Source organism: Artemia franciscana, chromosome 10, assembly GCF_032884065.1.
Source record: "Artemia franciscana chromosome 10, ASM3288406v1, whole genome shotgun sequence".
Lineage (NCBI taxonomy): Eukaryota > Metazoa > Arthropoda > Branchiopoda > Anostraca > Artemiidae > Artemia > Artemia franciscana.
The window spans coordinates 12,474,478-12,491,786 of NC_088872.1; the positions used below are offsets into that span (position 1 = coordinate 12,474,478).

General features: G+C 37.0%; 1 protein-coding gene across 1 annotated transcript in view; it reads left to right on the forward strand.

Annotated features, from left to right (window-relative positions):
* LOC136031797 (digestive cysteine proteinase 2-like) overlaps positions 1-17,309 on the forward strand; it is a 72,419-nt gene that overhangs the window by 36,495 nt on the left and 18,615 nt on the right. Inside the window, exons 7-8 of the mRNA XM_065711594.1 lie at positions 3,291-3,486; positions 14,782-14,999. Coding sequence (XP_065567666.1) covers positions 3,291-3,486; positions 14,782-14,999 — 414 coding nt within the window. The remainder of the gene's footprint in view (positions 1-3,290; positions 3,487-14,781; positions 15,000-17,309) is intronic.

Genomic DNA, 17,309 nt, shown 5'->3' on the forward strand with positions numbered 1-17,309 from the left:
CTTTGGTTTTTTTTCAAGATCCCGTTCAACACACGATGAAAGTTTCAACTTAGTACCATCAACCATTCCAGAAGCATTGCTGATAAGTCCTCTTGGTAGCCTTTGTGGGCATAATGTGTTTCGATTTAGTTCAATACAGTTTCGATATTGCCCAAAATTTTCTTCTGAATACCCTTAGCTTTAGTAGCACCAGTAATTATAGTAGTAACAACAGTAGTAGTAGCAGTAATAATAATAGCGACAGTAGTGGTAATAGTTGTAGGAGTAGAAGCGATTGTATTATGGTACAAATATTGTCTTTTGGTTAGTTTGGACATCCCCCGCAAAAAGCTTTGTAAGTTTTAATTTTCACACAAAACTCTTCCTAAGATATTGCTGGTATGCCCTTTTGTCGACGTGCATATGGATGGCGGTGATGATTGAGTTCACATTCTCCCCTAAAAATGCTCTGAAAATTTCACCTTCATAAACTTAGATATAGTTGTAATAGTAGTCACAGCAGTAGTATTAGTGCTCGACTTAATACAGTTGGCCATTGCTATGACATACCTATCGATATCCCCTTTTGATAACCTTTATATTCATAAACTTCTTGAAATTTCCGTCTTAGTGCTGTTAGCCTTACAAATAGTTGCAATAGTAGTATTAGTTGGAGCAATAGTAATAGTAGTAGTAAAACTAGTAAATGTAGCATTGGTAGTAATATTAGTAGCAGTGTGCATATCGCTTTTTGGTTAGTTGATCTTTTCCTTTAAGTATTCTCTGAGAGTTCCAACTTATTATACAAATCAGATCTCAAGATTTGCTATTTTGACAATCTAAATACACATAGTGTCTTTTGTTAGTTCGAATCTGCCATTACTCTCCTCTCAAATTTAAACTTCATAGACTTAGTCTTAATAATACCAGTATAACAAGTTGCGGTAGTTGTAGAAGTAGTTGCAGTGTTAGTATTGCATTAGTAGTAACAGTATTAGCAACAGTAATAATAGTGGCAGTAGCTTGTACATCTTTCCTTTTGGTTAGTTGAACATTCCTTTCATGATGCCCCAGAAGTTTCACCTTGACACGGTAAACTGTTCAAAAAATGTTGCTAATTTGCGCTTTTGATTCGCTTTTGACTCCCTTTTCACCTTAGTGCTCTAAGCATTAAAAGTTGTTGGAATTGAAGCAGTATTTGAAGTAAATTAGTAGCAGTAGTTTATTAGTATAAATAATAGTGGTAGTTGTGTTAGTAGTGACGTGCATACATTAACTTTATCAATTGATCCTCCCCTTTAAGTATTCTCTAAAAGTTCCAACTTAATACACAAATCCTTTATTGAGATTGTCAAACGCCGTTTTGACAATCTGCAGGCGCAGATTGTCAAAGATTGTCAAAGTTTTAGTTCGAATTCCCCCTCAATATTCTGTCAAATTTTCACATTCATACGTGTAGCCTTAATTGTAATAGTATCATAGTAGTAACAGTAATAGTGTATTATCAGTAGTAGTAGTAGTAACAGTAGTAGCAGGTACTTTTTACCTTTTGGTCAACTGAACATTCTACTCATGATACTGCTGAAGTCTCCCCTGGATACCGTAAGCCGTTCCAAAAATATTGCTGATATGCCGGTATCAGCAATCTGTATGCACATGGTGTGTTTTGATTTAGTCCGCTTTCCCCTCAAACGTCTCCTCAGATGTTTATTTCGACATCCTCAGCCTTACTAGTACTCGCTACAGAAATAGTAGTTTTAATGATAGTAGTGGTAGAAGTAGTAGTAGTAGTTGTGGTAGCAGTAGAAGCAGTGGTAGTAGTAGTAGTAGTAGCATGCAAATATTGCCTTTTTGATCAATTGATTATCTCCCTTATCATTTCCTGAAAGTTCCAAATTAATATGCTCAGTCATTCCTGAATTACGCACTTTTGAAAAACTATATATACATAGCTTGTTTTGATTTAGTTCAGCACTCCCCTCAACATTCCCTTAAAGACTCGCCTTAATTCCCTTTGTATTTTTCGAAAGTAGAAATCAAACATGCATGCCTTTTCTCAATAACATATACTATATGTAAACAATGAACGAAGTGCCTACCTTACCTGAGGCCTCAGGGGGGGGGGGGGTGACATCCCCAAACGCATTGTTACTAAACCTTTCAACAATGCTGAAAATTGAAGTCTCAAAACTTTATTTTGGCTGTTTGTTTTTGGGAAATGATGGGTGTGTGGAAGAGGAGGGGGGATGTTTGCTCTCAAATCACTTTGATTCTTAAAAAGGACACTATTACTTTAAATTTTAAATCAGATGAACCCCATCTGAAGTTAATATGACCACCAAGTCCGTAAAAACCCTATATGCCCCCAGGGCATAGGACATAAAAACCTTAAACTGGCGTGTGCTGTTAAAAATTGTTGAAAAAGTTTCTCCAACCTACAAATAGTAAGCGAAGCTATGGATTCTTATAGAAAAACTGAAAAAGTAAAGAAAACTGAGAAAAGTAAAGAGCTCTTTTAAACCAAAAATAAGCAGAAATAAAGTCTAATAATTTTCCATGCGTAAAACTACCACACATTACCATCAGTAAATGAACGAAACCCAAAACAAAAAGAAGTTACAATAAATAGCCGAGTCCCTTCAAAATGAGCAGAAGTTAAAAGGAGTAGGGCTGACAACCCCCTTACCTTCTCAAGACCAGAACATTAATTTGCACCGTACTGACAACAAAATACACTTGAAATTTTTTCACTTTTTTAACTTAAATAAATAAAAAATTATTAAGACTTTAAGGAAGAAATATCGGTAAATGTGTATTAAACTGAAAATTCACATTCATTTGCTTGTTGTTGTTGTTGTTTTGTTTTTTGTTTTTTCAGTAGAGTGCAAATTATGTTCTGGTCTGGACTTTTCAACATACTATGAGGAACGCCCGAAGAAAATAACGTACAGATGGCTACCGACACATACCTATATTAATTATTGGGGGGAGTGGGGGTGTGGCATTTCGTTGGTAGGCACACAACTTAGAAATGTGTCAAAAATAAATGAATGGAACGGAAACATAGAAAATAATGGGTAATTTTTTTAAATTCTGGGAGGGGCTCTGTGGGATGTAAAGCCCCTCCCCCTTGTTTCCGTGCCAATATGACTAAACCTGAGCATTATAAACTTCATACAACCCGCTTAGCTTCCAATGTGTTGCTCTATTTTATTGGTTTTTCTTTTGCTTGTTTTATAGGGTGTATACCAATTCATTTTTTGTCCAAGATTTGAAATAAATATTTTTTATTGTTGTTTTTTCCCTTTCAGTTGCAACTTCATGTCACGAATTTCCTGGTCCTGGACTAGACCATGTGTATACCTTCAACCCAATGAAAGAGTTTATTTATTACCACGATAAACATGTTGAAGATAATTTTGATCAGTTCAAACGCCATCATAAGCGAAACTACCATAATGAAACTGAGCAAGAAAGCCGAAAAAATGTCTTCAGACACAACCTGAGGTGAGTTCTGATATGGCTTCGCATGTAGGACTGTTGTGTTTGATTCTTTTTCTGGTTTTCAAAATTGATTCAAATCTCCTTAAAATATGAAAATTATTTTATTAATTTTGTGTCAATTATCTATATTGGTGTATCAATGCGCTGCCCAATTTCAAAAATTATTTGCCTCACTTTCGTGGCAATAAAATTTGGGAAAGTTCGTTTACGACCTTAATTTTTTTAAGACTTTCCATCTAAATGGTGTCAAAAATATCGTGACGTCCAATACCCTAATGAACTTTCAAATTCCCTTCTAATGAACATCCAAAATTATCCAGGGGGAGTATGGGAAGGGGAAACTTACGCGAGAGGGAGGTTCCCAGGCCCGTTATAAGCCTGTAATCAAACAGTTCGTGGTAACGAATTGTAGTAAGGAGCGACCCGGCTCAATAGTAACCAAAACTCTAAAAAACGGAATTTTGGCACTAATAGCTACATCAAAAGAATCGCATTTTAATGCTGATTTTAAATATATAAGTTTCATCAAGTTTAGTCTTACCCATCAAAAGTTACGAGCCTGAGAAAATTTGCGTTATTTTAGAAAATAGGGAGAAACACCCCCTAAAAGTCATAGAATCTTAACGAAAATCACACCATCAGAATCAGAGTATCAGAGAACCCTACTGTAGAAGTTTCAAGCTCCTATCTACAAAAAGGTGGAATTTTATATTTTTTGCCAGAAGACAGATCACAGATGCGTGTTTATTTGTTGTTGTTTTTTGTTTTTTTTTTCCAGGGGTGATCGCATCCACCCAGTTGTCCTAGAATGTTGCGAGAGGGCTCATTCTAACGTAAATGAAAAGTTCTTGTGCCCTTTTTAAGTGACCAAAAAAATTGGAGGGCACCTAGGCCCCCTCCCACGCTATTTATTTTCCTAAAGTCAAGGAATCAAAATTCTGAGATAGCTATTTTATTCAGCGTAGTCGAAAAACCTTATAACTATGTCTTTGGTGACGACTTACTCCCCACAGTTCCCGTGGGAGGGGTTACAAGTTCAAAACTTTGACCAGTGCTTACATATAGTAATGGTTATTGGGAAGTGTACAGGCGTTTTCAGGAGGATTTTTTGGTTGGAGGCAGGGGTTGAGAAGAGGGGGATATGCTGGGGGAACTTTCCATCGAGGAATTTGTCATCGGGGAAGAAAATATCTCTGAAGGGAGCGCAGGATTTACTAGCACTACTTAAAAAAAAACAATGAAAAAATAAATATGAAAAAGTTTTTTTTCAGCTGGAAGTAAGCAGCAGCATTAAAACTTATAACGAACAGAAATTATTACCCATATGAGGGGCTCACCTCCTCCTAATACCTCGCTCTTTACGCTAAAGTATTTTTAGTAATTTCAACTATTTATTCTGCAGCTTTTGTGATTCAGGGGTCATTCTTAATGAATTGGGACAAAATTTAAGCTTTAGTGTAAAGAGCGAGGTACTGACGAGGGGGCGAACCCCCTCATATATGTAATAAAAACATGAGGATACAAAAGTTATTTACGTAAGCTAAATTATAAGTTACGTATATCTTTTACTTATAAAAAGATTCGTAAAAAATCAAAAGTTCTAGTTGCCTTTTTAATTAACCGAAAATCGGAGGGCAACTAGGCTTCCTCCCCGCTCTTTTTTTCTCAAAATCATTCGATCAAAATTATGAGAAAGCCATTTAGCTAAAAAAAAATAAATATACAAATTTCGTTTTAATTATTCCTCTGCGGAGAACCAAAATCAAAACATGCATTGATTCAAAAACGTTCAGAAATTAAATAAATAAAAACAAGTTTTTTAAATGAAAGTAAGGAGCGACATTAAAACTTAAAACGAACAGAAATTACTCCGTACATGAAAGGGGCTTTTCCTTCTCAACGCCCCGCTCTTTACGCTAAAGTTTTTTATTGTCTTAAAATGTAGAGTTAAGCGAAAGAGTCAAACTTCTCCTGAAACCTGAGAAGGTCTGTCATGTTGCAAGGAGGCTTAGGTGATAATGAAAAATATCTTATTTTGCTAATTGTAATTTTTAATTAGATTATAATGTGTAATTTGCTATTATAATTGTAAGCTGGTAGTTGTAAATTGGAATTTTTTTTTCTGGACTAAGGAAATGCTGAAAATCGAAATTTTCCGAAAAAACCGAAAATTTGTATGCTTCAAAACGAGAGTTTGCTTAGTTCTTGTGTTTTTGTGACTTCCTCTCTTAACAATGCTATACAAAAGAATGCGGAAAGAGTACAAAAAAATTAATGAAAGCCTCATGTTGTAATAGCCTAATTATGGTATTTGCATAGATTCAAGTAATTAGTTATCTTATACACTTTATGGTCCCCCTCCCTCCACCCCCCCTCAAAGAAAAGAAGAAAAAACCGAAAACCATAAAATTAATGACCAACAATGGATACCTGATAGATTGTCGAGCAAAAAAAAAAAAAAAAAAAAAAAAAAAAAAAAAAAAAAAAAAAAAAAAAAAAAAAAAAAAACAAGATAGAGGTGGCAACAATTTTCATCATAAGTATTTCAAAATAGCGCGTTTTGAGTTTATGTGTATTTGTTTTTGGAGAAAGCAGAATAGGATGCAGCTAGTAGACCACTAAGTTTTATTCTGTTTTTATGGCACTTGGTACTTACCAAGTGAGATCTAGCGATCGTAAATTCTGTCGGTCTGTCTGTCCCGGTTTTGCTAGTTTGGGCACTTCCAGATAAGCTAGGACGATGAAATTTGGCAGGCGCATCAGGGACCATACCAGATTAAATTAGAAATAGTCGTTTCCCCGATTCGACCATCTGAGGGAGAGTGGAGGGACGGTTAGTTCGGAAAAATTAGAAAAAATGAAGTATTTTTAACTTATGAACGGGGGATTGGATCTTAATGAAATTTCATATTTAGAAGGAACTCGTAACTCAGATCTCTTATTTTAAATACCGACCAGATCCAGCGTCATTGGGGGGAGTTGGGAGAGGAGACCGGAATCTTGGAAAAGGCTTAGAGTGGAGAGATCAGGATGAAACTTGATGGGAAGAATAAGCACAAGTCCAAGATACGTGACTGACATAACCGGACAGGATCCACTCTCTTTGGGGGAATTGGGGGGGGGGGGGTAGTTCGGAAAACTTAGAAAAAATGAGGTATTTGTAATTAACGAACAGGGGATCAGTTCTTAATGAAGAATAATATTTAGAAGGATCTTGTGCATCAAAGCTCTTACTTTAAATACCGACCAGATACTTTGACATTGAAGGGAGTTGGAGGGTAAGCCGGAAATCTCGGAAAACGTAAAAATTGAGGTATCTTCATCTTACGAATGGGTAATCAGATCTTAATGAAACATGATATATAGAAAGATCTTATGTCTCAGATGCTCTATTTTCATTTTGAATCGGATCCGGGGACGTAGGGGGTTGGAGGGGGGAAGCAGAAATCTTGGAAACCGGAAATCTTGAAAAACGCTTATAGTGGAAAACTTGATGGGAATAATAAGCACAAGCTCTAGATACGTGATTGACATAATTGGAACGGATCCACTATTTGGGGGAGTAGGGGGGGATTTCCAGTGCTTTGGTGAGTTCGGTGCTTCTGGTCGTGCTAGGACGATGAAAATTGGTAGGCGTGTCAGGGACCTGCACAAATTAACTTTATAACAGTCGTTTCACCGATTCGACCATCTGGGGGGCTGGAGGGAGAAGAAAAATTGAAAAAATGAGGGATTTTCAATTTACGGATGGGTGATTGGATCTTAATGAAATTTGATGTTTCGAAGGACCTCGTGTCTTAGAGCTCTCATTTTAAATCCCCACCGTATCCGGTGATATTGGGCGAGTTGGAGGGGAAACAGGAAATCTTGGAAAACGCTCAGAGTGGAGAGATCGGGATGAAACCTGGTGGGAAGAATAAGCACAAGTCCTAGATACGGGATTGACATAACCAGATGAATCTGCTGTCTTTGGGGGGCTGGGGGGAGTGTTAATTCGCAAAAAATAGGAAAATTGAGGTATTTTTAACTTTGAAACGGGTGACTGGATCTTAATGAGATATAATGTAGAGACGGAAATCATGTCTCAGAGACATTGTCTCAGGTGACATTGGGGAGAGTTAGAGGGGGAAACTGGAAATCTTGGAAAACGCTTAGAGTGGAGCGATCGGGATGAAACTTGGTGGGTAGAATAAGTAAATGTCGTCGATACTTGATGGACGTAACCGGACTGGATCCGCTCTCTTTGGGGGAGCTAGGGGGTCCAGTGCTTTGGTGAGTTTGGTGCTTCTAGACTTGCTAAGACGGATGAAAATTGGTAGGTATGGACCTGCACAAAGTGACTTGATAAAGTCGTTTTCCCCGATTCGACCATCTGGGGGGCTGAAGGTAGAGGAAAAATTAGAAAAAAATGAGGTATTTTTAATTTACGAGTGGGTGATCGGATCTTAATGAAATTTGATATTTAGAAGTACCTCGTGTCTCAGAGCTCTTATTTTAAATCCCGACCGGCATTAAGCCTCTGAATTTCCTTTTAAATCAATCTATTGACTCTTAGAATTTTGCTTGAGCTCATGCCATATAAGCTCTTGGCGGTTGTCTCTTCCGTCCTCGGCACAAGTGCCATATGAGCTCTTAGCTCTTGTTCTAGTTTTTTTTTTCGGAGCACGAGAGTCTTCTGGTGGACTCTTACCCATTGCCCTTCTCCCCATCTACTTCAGAAGGCCGCTCTATTGAATTATTTTGTCAATTTAGCAGCCCATGGAGATATATCAAAATGTTTACTTTGCTCAATCATAGCTTAAGAGCTCTCTCTTAATTTTTCTTTTATTAAAATAAATTCAAACTAATCTTTTCTGCCAATTATCATACTTATTAACTTAAAAACAACGAAGTTTTTCTGATGGAAATAAAAAGCAAGGTTGAAACTTAAAACGAAGAAAAATTATTGCTTCGTAACGGAACTTAAGAAACTACCTTAAGAAAACTGACACATAATATCTCACTACAATTTTAGAATTCTGGAAAATTAACACCTTACTAAAAACTGAACGTGTTTGAGTTTTTAAAACGTGTTAAGGATTTAAATTGTATGCTAAAATCTATCACTTAAAGAATTTTCTGCTCCTAACAGAGCAGCCTGTTTTGGCGATGAGTTTTGCGTTTTAGTGAAGCGCTAGTTTTTCAAAATTCTACAAAAATATAGGGAAATACCGCGTGTCAGTTTCTATGAGCTAGTCACTATTTCATTCCAAAGAGGGCAGCATTTCTATCAGCAAAAATAGGCTAATACTGTGGAGATTATATTTTTCAGAAGGATTAGAACGTAAAGTTTTCGTAGAAGCTATGATAAGTATGAGGGCTGAAATTGACAAGGCATCACATTGTAAACATGACCACGAACTGTTGTTGTTGTTGTTTGGGGTTTGACGCGTTAGACCAATAGGTCATATGCGTTCGTATCACTTGATTATTCTGTGCCTTCTGTAATCACTAGATTGCTTGGGTATCACATCAGTATTTACTGAACCAGATTATGTGTCACATATCAGGCTATTCAGCTGCAGCAAATGCCTGCGTTAAAAAACGGGAATCCAGCTGTATTTCAGCTGAGTAATTCAGCTGTGATTTATCATACTGCAATTAAAACACAATTAAGGTAAATAAACCAAATATATCATTTCCTGTTATACCGCAGTGTGCTGGAACCCATATAAATAAAACTGATATGCCCTTTCTTGTTAGTTGTGTAACCAAATTTTCAATGTCAATGGCAACATTTCTTGCTTGATGTTGCTGGTGTGAAAGGTAATCCAGAGCTGACAGTGAATCAGTGCAGACAATATGCTTCTAATGTTTCACACCTGTTTGACTTGAAATGGCTTGAAAAGAAAAGTTAAATGCCGTAAGCTCTGCAGGGAAAACTGTCAGGTTGGGGGGGGGAACGGTTGGAAAGAGACAGGCTGTGGGAGGGTATAACTACTGCACAGCTGCATTTTTTCTGTCTATGAGCTATTTTTGTAAACTTGGATGTTGTCCTGATGTTCTGCCAACTTTCCCAGGAATATAATTTTCATCAGCGCTTGGGGAAGGCCCTCCATTTTGCAATACTGACCTTAGAAATAATCTATTCCTCAATTCCTTTGTAGGTGCTAAGAGAATCATCATCCAAAATAACAGTCAGTCTGCCATTCTTCATGAATTTTTCCAGGTCAGGTAGGCAAAGGAATCTCTGGAAAGAGGGCATCTCTGTTAGTTTTAAATCGGACATCAGTGTTGTGGTGGCTAACAAGTCCTTTGTAGATAATGTGGTTCTTGAGTCTTATCTTTTTTGCAAAATATTTTGCAAGGAGATATTTTCTTCTGGAGTGACGAGACTGGATCCCAACTTCACAGTACATAGCTACAATAGGAGTTGATTTTAGGCAACCAATGGCTCTTCATAGGATTACATGAAGGGTAGTGTCAAGTTTCTTCGGGAGACATTTCTTAGCATTTCCTCCTCTTCTTCCAAGGACGAGAGTTTTAAGGAAGTTTAGTCTTTGTTTTAGAATGTCAATCAGCTCATCCAGATGGGATTGCCATGTAATTTTTTTAATCAAATACAACTCCCAGAGAGTGTGCATGTTCTGCAACTACAATCGCTTGTCCATTTAGTTTCATTAGCGGTTTGAAAGCAGCGAGGTTATGCATTTTGTGGAAAAACACACCAACTGATTTATGGCTTGAGAAAACCATACTATTACTTTTTGTCCAAATTGATAGCATATCTAGAGCCTTTTGGGAGACCGACTGTAAGCATAAAGGGTCTCTCCCCACAGCTGAAACAGCAATATCATCAGCATACAGAAACAGCTCTGCTCCAAGGATATTTTCCAGGCGTACATCATGACAATAATTGAGAAGAGAAGTGGACTTAGAACAGCCCCTTGAGGGAGTCCAATGCCATAAGATTTTCTCTTAAACTCCGAGAAGGAGCCCCCCAGGGAGGCTTGAACTTCCTATCGATCAAGAATTGGTGGATCCAATTTAGCAGTCGGTCTGGTAAACCCAATACAGATAGCTTTCTAATTAGGTGCCTTATACCAATTCTATCAAATGCTGAAATCCATATATAAAAGTTCCTTCCAGGGAGAAAACCAAGCTGTTCAATTTGGATGTGGTCTGATAAAGGGGTTAAAATTCTTTGTTTTATCATTATCCTCTCAATTATTTTTACAACACAAGAGGTGAGTGATATGGGGCGATATTAATCAACCAGCTTAAGGTCTTTTCCTGCCTTGAGAAGTGGGATCACTGTTGCCTTGTTCCACTCAGATGGTATTGATGACTCTATAACAGATTTGTTGAATAACTATGTCAGTAGCTCAACAAATGCATCTGGAAAATTTTTCAACATCAAATTGTGAATTCCATCAGGGCCGGTTGCGTGAGGCTGGAGCTTCGAAATGGTGTCCTTAACTCCCTGAAGCTGAAATGGGAAAAGAAACAGTACTATTTTTGAGACTGAGTTGATGGGGTGTGTACTGCAGTGGTCTATCTACATTCAGCAGCTTATCTCAGAAGAGACTAAGTGTCCCATTGGTTAAAGATTCTGCAGTCCTTCCTATCTCTATTTCTGCAGGGATAGGTTTCCTTCTTTTACCACCTCAAAAATCCAGGAAGTTTCTCCATAGCTGTCGAACAGGAGTGCTGTGGCCAAATTTGCCTGCAGTGAGCCTTCTCCATCCATCTTGAATCTCGGCCTTTAGTGTCTTTTTGAATTCTGTTGTCTTTTGCTTAAAAACTATTGGATTCTCAATTGAGGGGTATCTAGAGAAATTATTTTTTGCCTTTTTCTTCTCTGGGTAGGCTTTCTGGCATTTTCTGTTCCATCCAGGAGTAGAATTTTGTATCTTGGGATGAGGTTGTTTGTAACCAAATATTCTTTCTGAAGAAGTTATGATAGCTGAAGTAATCTTATTAGGTAATGAATCCACTGACTCATCACTTGTCTTAATTTCTAAAGCCTTTTGGTGTAAGTTGTGTTTCTAAGAGTTCCAGAATTTGTCTTGGAATTTCCATAATTTCACTGGCTGGTACCTTGACCTTACTGAGTTAATCACTAGTGTCAATGGTAGAATCTCATTGTCAGAGTCGAAGTCACAGGTTTACTAGATTTTGGCACTATTTACAATATATGTTGATATGAAATAAAGGTTAACGGTTGAGTACTTGCCTGTCTGTGGGTTCAGACGTGTATTTAGGTCTTTGGGGGTGACGAGGGATGACATTTTTTTGGGTTCCAGGATGTAATTGGTCAGAGGGATTGCAATTGAATCTTCTGGTGATACAATGTCCCATGTTCTGTGGTGTAGTTTAAAGTCACCACTAATTATTTTCACAGGGCCACATGCCTTCAAAATCAGTTTGAAGTGTTTCAGGGAGAATTTTTTTTGTCTTTGGAGCATAACAGTTATCAATACTAATACACTTGGCACTTCCAAGTAGTTTTATTTCAATTATGCCAACCTCCATTTCCCCCTGTGGACCGGGTTCATGTATTTTAAAAGCTAGGTCATTTTTCATAAGCGACAGTAAGCCACCACATATTTTGTGGACTTTGTCTCAACGGGCAATATTGTACCCTTTGAAATCGTGGACAGAATTCTCCTGTTTTGAAAAAGTCTCTTGAAGTAGAAAAATATCAGGTATATGTCTGACTAAAATATTTAGAATTTCTTTTCTTTTGGTTTGGTCGAATCGCTGGATATTCAATTGGAGCACTGAAAGGGAGCTAGTCATTAGTGTGTGAGGGGGCTAACCTGGGTATCTGTAGTTTATTACCACTACCTTCCGGGCAAGGTATAGCCTTATTTCCTTTACGTTTTCTTTCAACTTTACTAGGGCTTCTGGTGTGTGGATGGACATTACTGGTTGTAGGGCTTCAACTTTGTTTAGGTTTTCGGCAATGTTGGTCATGCTAAGGACTGCATTTTCAAAACCAACTGGCAGTATCTTTGATACAAGTTGGAAAAGTGATGTTATTATCTGGGTCAGATCAGAGATCTGCCTTGCAACACCTTCAAACATGGGCATATACTTCTTGTTCAGGTCCTAAACTGGAAGGTGTTTAGGTGTCAGAGGAGGGTAGGAGTCGTTATGGACCATGGGGACATGTTTTGTTTGTGTTGGAGGTCCTTTCTTCAAGACCTCAGCAGTAGTCCTCATGGGGACATTATTAGCGAAATAATACGTTACAAGCACTTTCTTCTCCATGAATATTGGGCACTCTCTGGCGTTAGCAGCATGGTTGCTAGTGCAGTTAGGGGACTTGAGTACCTGATCTTCTTTTATGTTTTGGACTGTGGACATTCATCAGGGGTGTGTTGTCCACTACATACATAGTAGGCGTCTTCTGCCTCTGTGGCAATTTGAAGCCATGTGGCAAAAACCTTGGCAATTGAAGTACTGTATTGCCCGGGGGCTAAACTACTTAACTGCATACTTTGCACCCCAAACAGAGATTTTCAGAGGGAACTGAACATCCTGATTGAAGGTACAAACCAAAGAGATAACTGATGGGCTTGGGTTTTTAAAGGCAAAAATCACTTATTGTGTTCTATTGTCAACTTGGACCTCCTTACCAAGATCACCCAAATGGGTAACATCCTCAGATGGGATAAATACAATGCCTTTTCTGTTTCTGATTAAAGCGGGGTTGGAGCTAGGACCAAGCACAAGCTTTTCCTTACAGCCATTTACTGCTATACCTGAAATAGAAAGCATGTCAGTAGCTACTGATTCGTTTGCAGCAATTATGATGATGGAGCCATCTGGTCCAAGCCTTTCTAACATTGAACCATAAGGGTCCCTGCACTCATGATTTTGGAGGTGTTCAAACAGTTTTTTTTTTTTTTTTTTTTTTTTTTTTTTTTTTTTTTTTTTTTTTTTTTTTTTTTTTTTTTTTTTTTTGCAATAACTGCTCTACAACCTAATGTCAACAACCTACTGGTCTCATTTGGACTTCTAACACCTAAAGCCAAAATCCTAACACTAGAGTCGTTTGGGTCATTGGTGAGAGGACTACTAGTTCTGTCAGTCATCACATAGAAAAACCCAATAGGTTAAAAATAAACAGGTAAAACTACAAAATCAAATCACAAAAAGAAGTAAATTATCAAATGAATCAAACAAATAGGCTAAAAGCATGGAAAACCCCCAGTCAATAATAAATTAAGAAAGCAAAATAAATCAAAAGAGGGCACAGTACTAAGTTTCAAAGCAGGGTAAAATAAAAATGGGGTTGATAAGCACTCTCAGGCAATTTGATAGTTGCAAAATCTGGAAAAATTTGCATCAAGCACAATAACAGTCAAAGCAAGCCAAAATGCACAACAAAACTAGTGTAAAAGCATCAGGGACTCCCAAAGTCAGAGCCCCTTGTGATTTAATCAACAAACCGTGCACAGAGCTATTCCTACTAGGGAAATAGCAATTTTGAATGTATTTGGTTTATTTCAATTTCAATTCGTCTTTTCAGCTAATCTCTTTCCTTTCTTTGAAATTTATTTTCAACTAAATTAAGTTTAGTTGGATAGGGCTGTGTTTGGGAGTCTTTTTCTCAGCTAGCCGATTTTGTAAACATTTATCGAAAATAAGTATATTCGGAAAAGGTTTAAAAAAATTTAATATATAATTATTGCAAAACTAGGTCTATGTAATTTTAAGCGTTTCTGTGTCTTTATTTTTTTTTTTCTATGGTCCGGGATTTATTTTTTGTTTATTATGATCAAATTGCTTCAAATCGTAGCTTATTTTGTACAAAAATAAGTAAGCTACTAAAGACACTTAGTAAAATAAAGATGCCTTTCTAAGATAAACATATTGCTAAGTAGAGCTTAGGAACGTGTTCGCTTTGCTTCATGTTCGTCCTAAGAAGTAGCAAGACATATATCTTATTCATACTTTGTTCTAGCGTTGCAAAAATGACATTTACTATCTTTTGTATATTGGTTAAAGTTTTCACTTTAACTTAATTTTGGACTGACAGATTCTTTAGCTACTTCTCTGGGAGTCTCCTTTTGTTGGGAACCTTCGCAGTTGTTTATACGAAAAGAGGAAAAAGAGGAAAACATAAGTCGAAAAGATTGGAGAGATGCGAGTTTTTATCGAATGAAAAGTGTTCTTTTTTAAGTCTAATTTTTATTAAAGGTTGTATAGAGCACTCTTACCCCCCCCCCCCTTAACCCCACCTCATGTACAGGTATTCCGCTGATGTAAAACTGTTTTTTACTCTTGTTGAGTTTTGTCTTGTTTTAGGTACATTCATTCAAAAAACAGAGCCAATTTGTCATTCAGACTTGGTGTTAATCACCTGGCTGATAGAACTCAAGCTGAGTTGAAAGTTTTGCGAGGAAAGCAAAAATCAAGCGGTGGCTATAATGGAGGACTCCCTTTCAAATACACTAAAAAGGAGCTAAGAGACGTACCAAAAGCATTTGATTGGAGACTTAGAGGAGCAGTAACTCCAGTGAGAGGTAGTGATATTGTTAATATTGTTTGTTTATTAATTAATTTAGTTTTTTTTGTTCAATGATTATTCTCGATAAGAAAATGAAATTGAATTACATTTTGTATTATACAAAACGGTATGAAAGTTATCATATTACTGGTATAATTATGAAATTGTATACTGTAAACGCCTCTTTAACGTCAAAACTATTTTAAATATTTTCATTACAAATAACAATATGACTGCCCTATTATGTTTGAGAACTCGATTATAGAAGGTTAATCAAAGGCTCTCACGTACTTAGAAGGGTTTATATGGCAAGGTTTATTCCCATATTTTGAAGCAGTGGGCTATGACGAATGGGCTCAAGAAATTTGCTTCTGTCTCTAACGTCTGTGAGGGAAATCCTTGGTGCACCTCAAAGTGAAATTCTCTTAAACGGCCTAACTGAATTTCAGAGTGCTGATGCACCAGGGTATCTGACGACTTGGGAACCGATGGTCAACTAAATTCCTCTGAAACCTCATGGAATATCAGTCTCATACTTTTCATGCATCGTTTTTCGCGTCCGTATGGTTCAATACTTCCATACTCAGGTGCATTGAAAAATACCCAATCACAAGCTGATTGCGACGAGGAAATTGCTAAGGACTGCCAGTAAATCGTCAATAAAATTGGTATTTCAAGTGGTGAGGAGAGTCTCGTGTTGGTGCATACGCTTCTGTTACAGTGACTTTAAAGGGACTCTATGCAGCAGGGTCTTCGCTATTCAAGCGGAGACTGGATACCACTCTAGCACTGACGATTTGGTCTTCTCACTGAGGATGAATTCAACACCATGACGTCCATAACTGTTGCTTGAGCTAAAATTATAAAAAGGCATATGTCAGCCATTTCTAGGTCATTAATCGTGGTTTTACCATGGTCATTGAGTCTTACTTCAGTAAGGCACATGATGTCTAAGTTATGTCGGCAGAAATCTTTGGCTGTAAGAGCCTGCGTCACATCACCCTTTAAGGAGCATACATTACAAGTCGCAACTGTTAAAGTTCTCTTCATCACTTTCATCAATGTTGTTGTTGTCTCGACTCGCCCGCTTTTCAAGGTTGCCTTGACATGTTGTCTGTCGGGGACGCTGTAACGTAAGTTTTTCTCTGATCCAACATTACTCCATGAGGTTTTGCATGAATTTTGTTGACCGTCGGTTCCCCAAGCCATCAGTTATATGTATATAATATTAAAATTGTTATAATATATACTATAAAGATATAGTACATACTACTTATATATACTATTAAATACAAAAACGAGTTTTTCAACTGCAAGTAAGGAGCGACATCAAAACTTAAAACACAGAAATTATTCCGTGTATGAAAAGGGTTGTTCCCTCCTCAACGCCATGCTCTTTACGCTAAAATTTGACTCTTTCTAAAACAATAAAAAAACTTTAGTGTAAAGAGCAAGGCATGAGAAAGGGAGAACCCCTTTCATCTACGGAATAATTTCTGTTCGTTTAAGTTTTAATGCTGTTCCTTACTTACCGTTAAAAAACTTGTTTTTTTATTTAATTTCTGAACGTTTTTTGATTAGTGCATGTTTTGATTTTTGCTCACCACACATAAATAAATAAAACGAAATTTGAATATTATTTTTTTTTTTGCCTAATGGCTTTCTCATAGTTTTGATCGGACGTTTTTGAAAAAAAAAACGATGGGGGAGGAGGCCTAGTTGCACTCCAATTTTTGGCTACTTAAAAAGGCAACTTTGAACTTTTTATTTTTTTACGAACGTTTTTATTAGTAATAAATATACGTAATTTACGAATTAATTTACGTAATGAAATTCTATATTTGTATATTTTTATTACGTATATGAGGGGGTTCTATCCCTCGTCAATACCTCGCTCTTCACATCAAAGCTCCAATTTGGTCCCAATTCTTTAAGAATGACCCCTGAATCACAAAGGCCGTAGAATAAATAGTTTAAATTACTAAAAATACTTTAGCGTAAAGAGTGAAGTATTGTGGAGGAGACGAACCCCGTTATATACGTAATAATTTCTGTTCGTTTTAGGTTCTAATGCTGCTCCTTACTTCCACCTGAAAAAACTTTTACATTTATATTGCATTTATTTGAAACATTCGTTTATTCACACAGTTATTCATTCATTTATTTATTTATTTTACATTCATTTATTCACACACTGGCCAGCGTACTCGCACCATGCAGTTGGTTTCTTTTTATTCTGAATAGCTATCCGAGGCACTTTTCCCCCAGGAGGAGAGATAATAATAATAAAAAAATTGTAATTTGAATGAGAAGTGCTGAAAATACA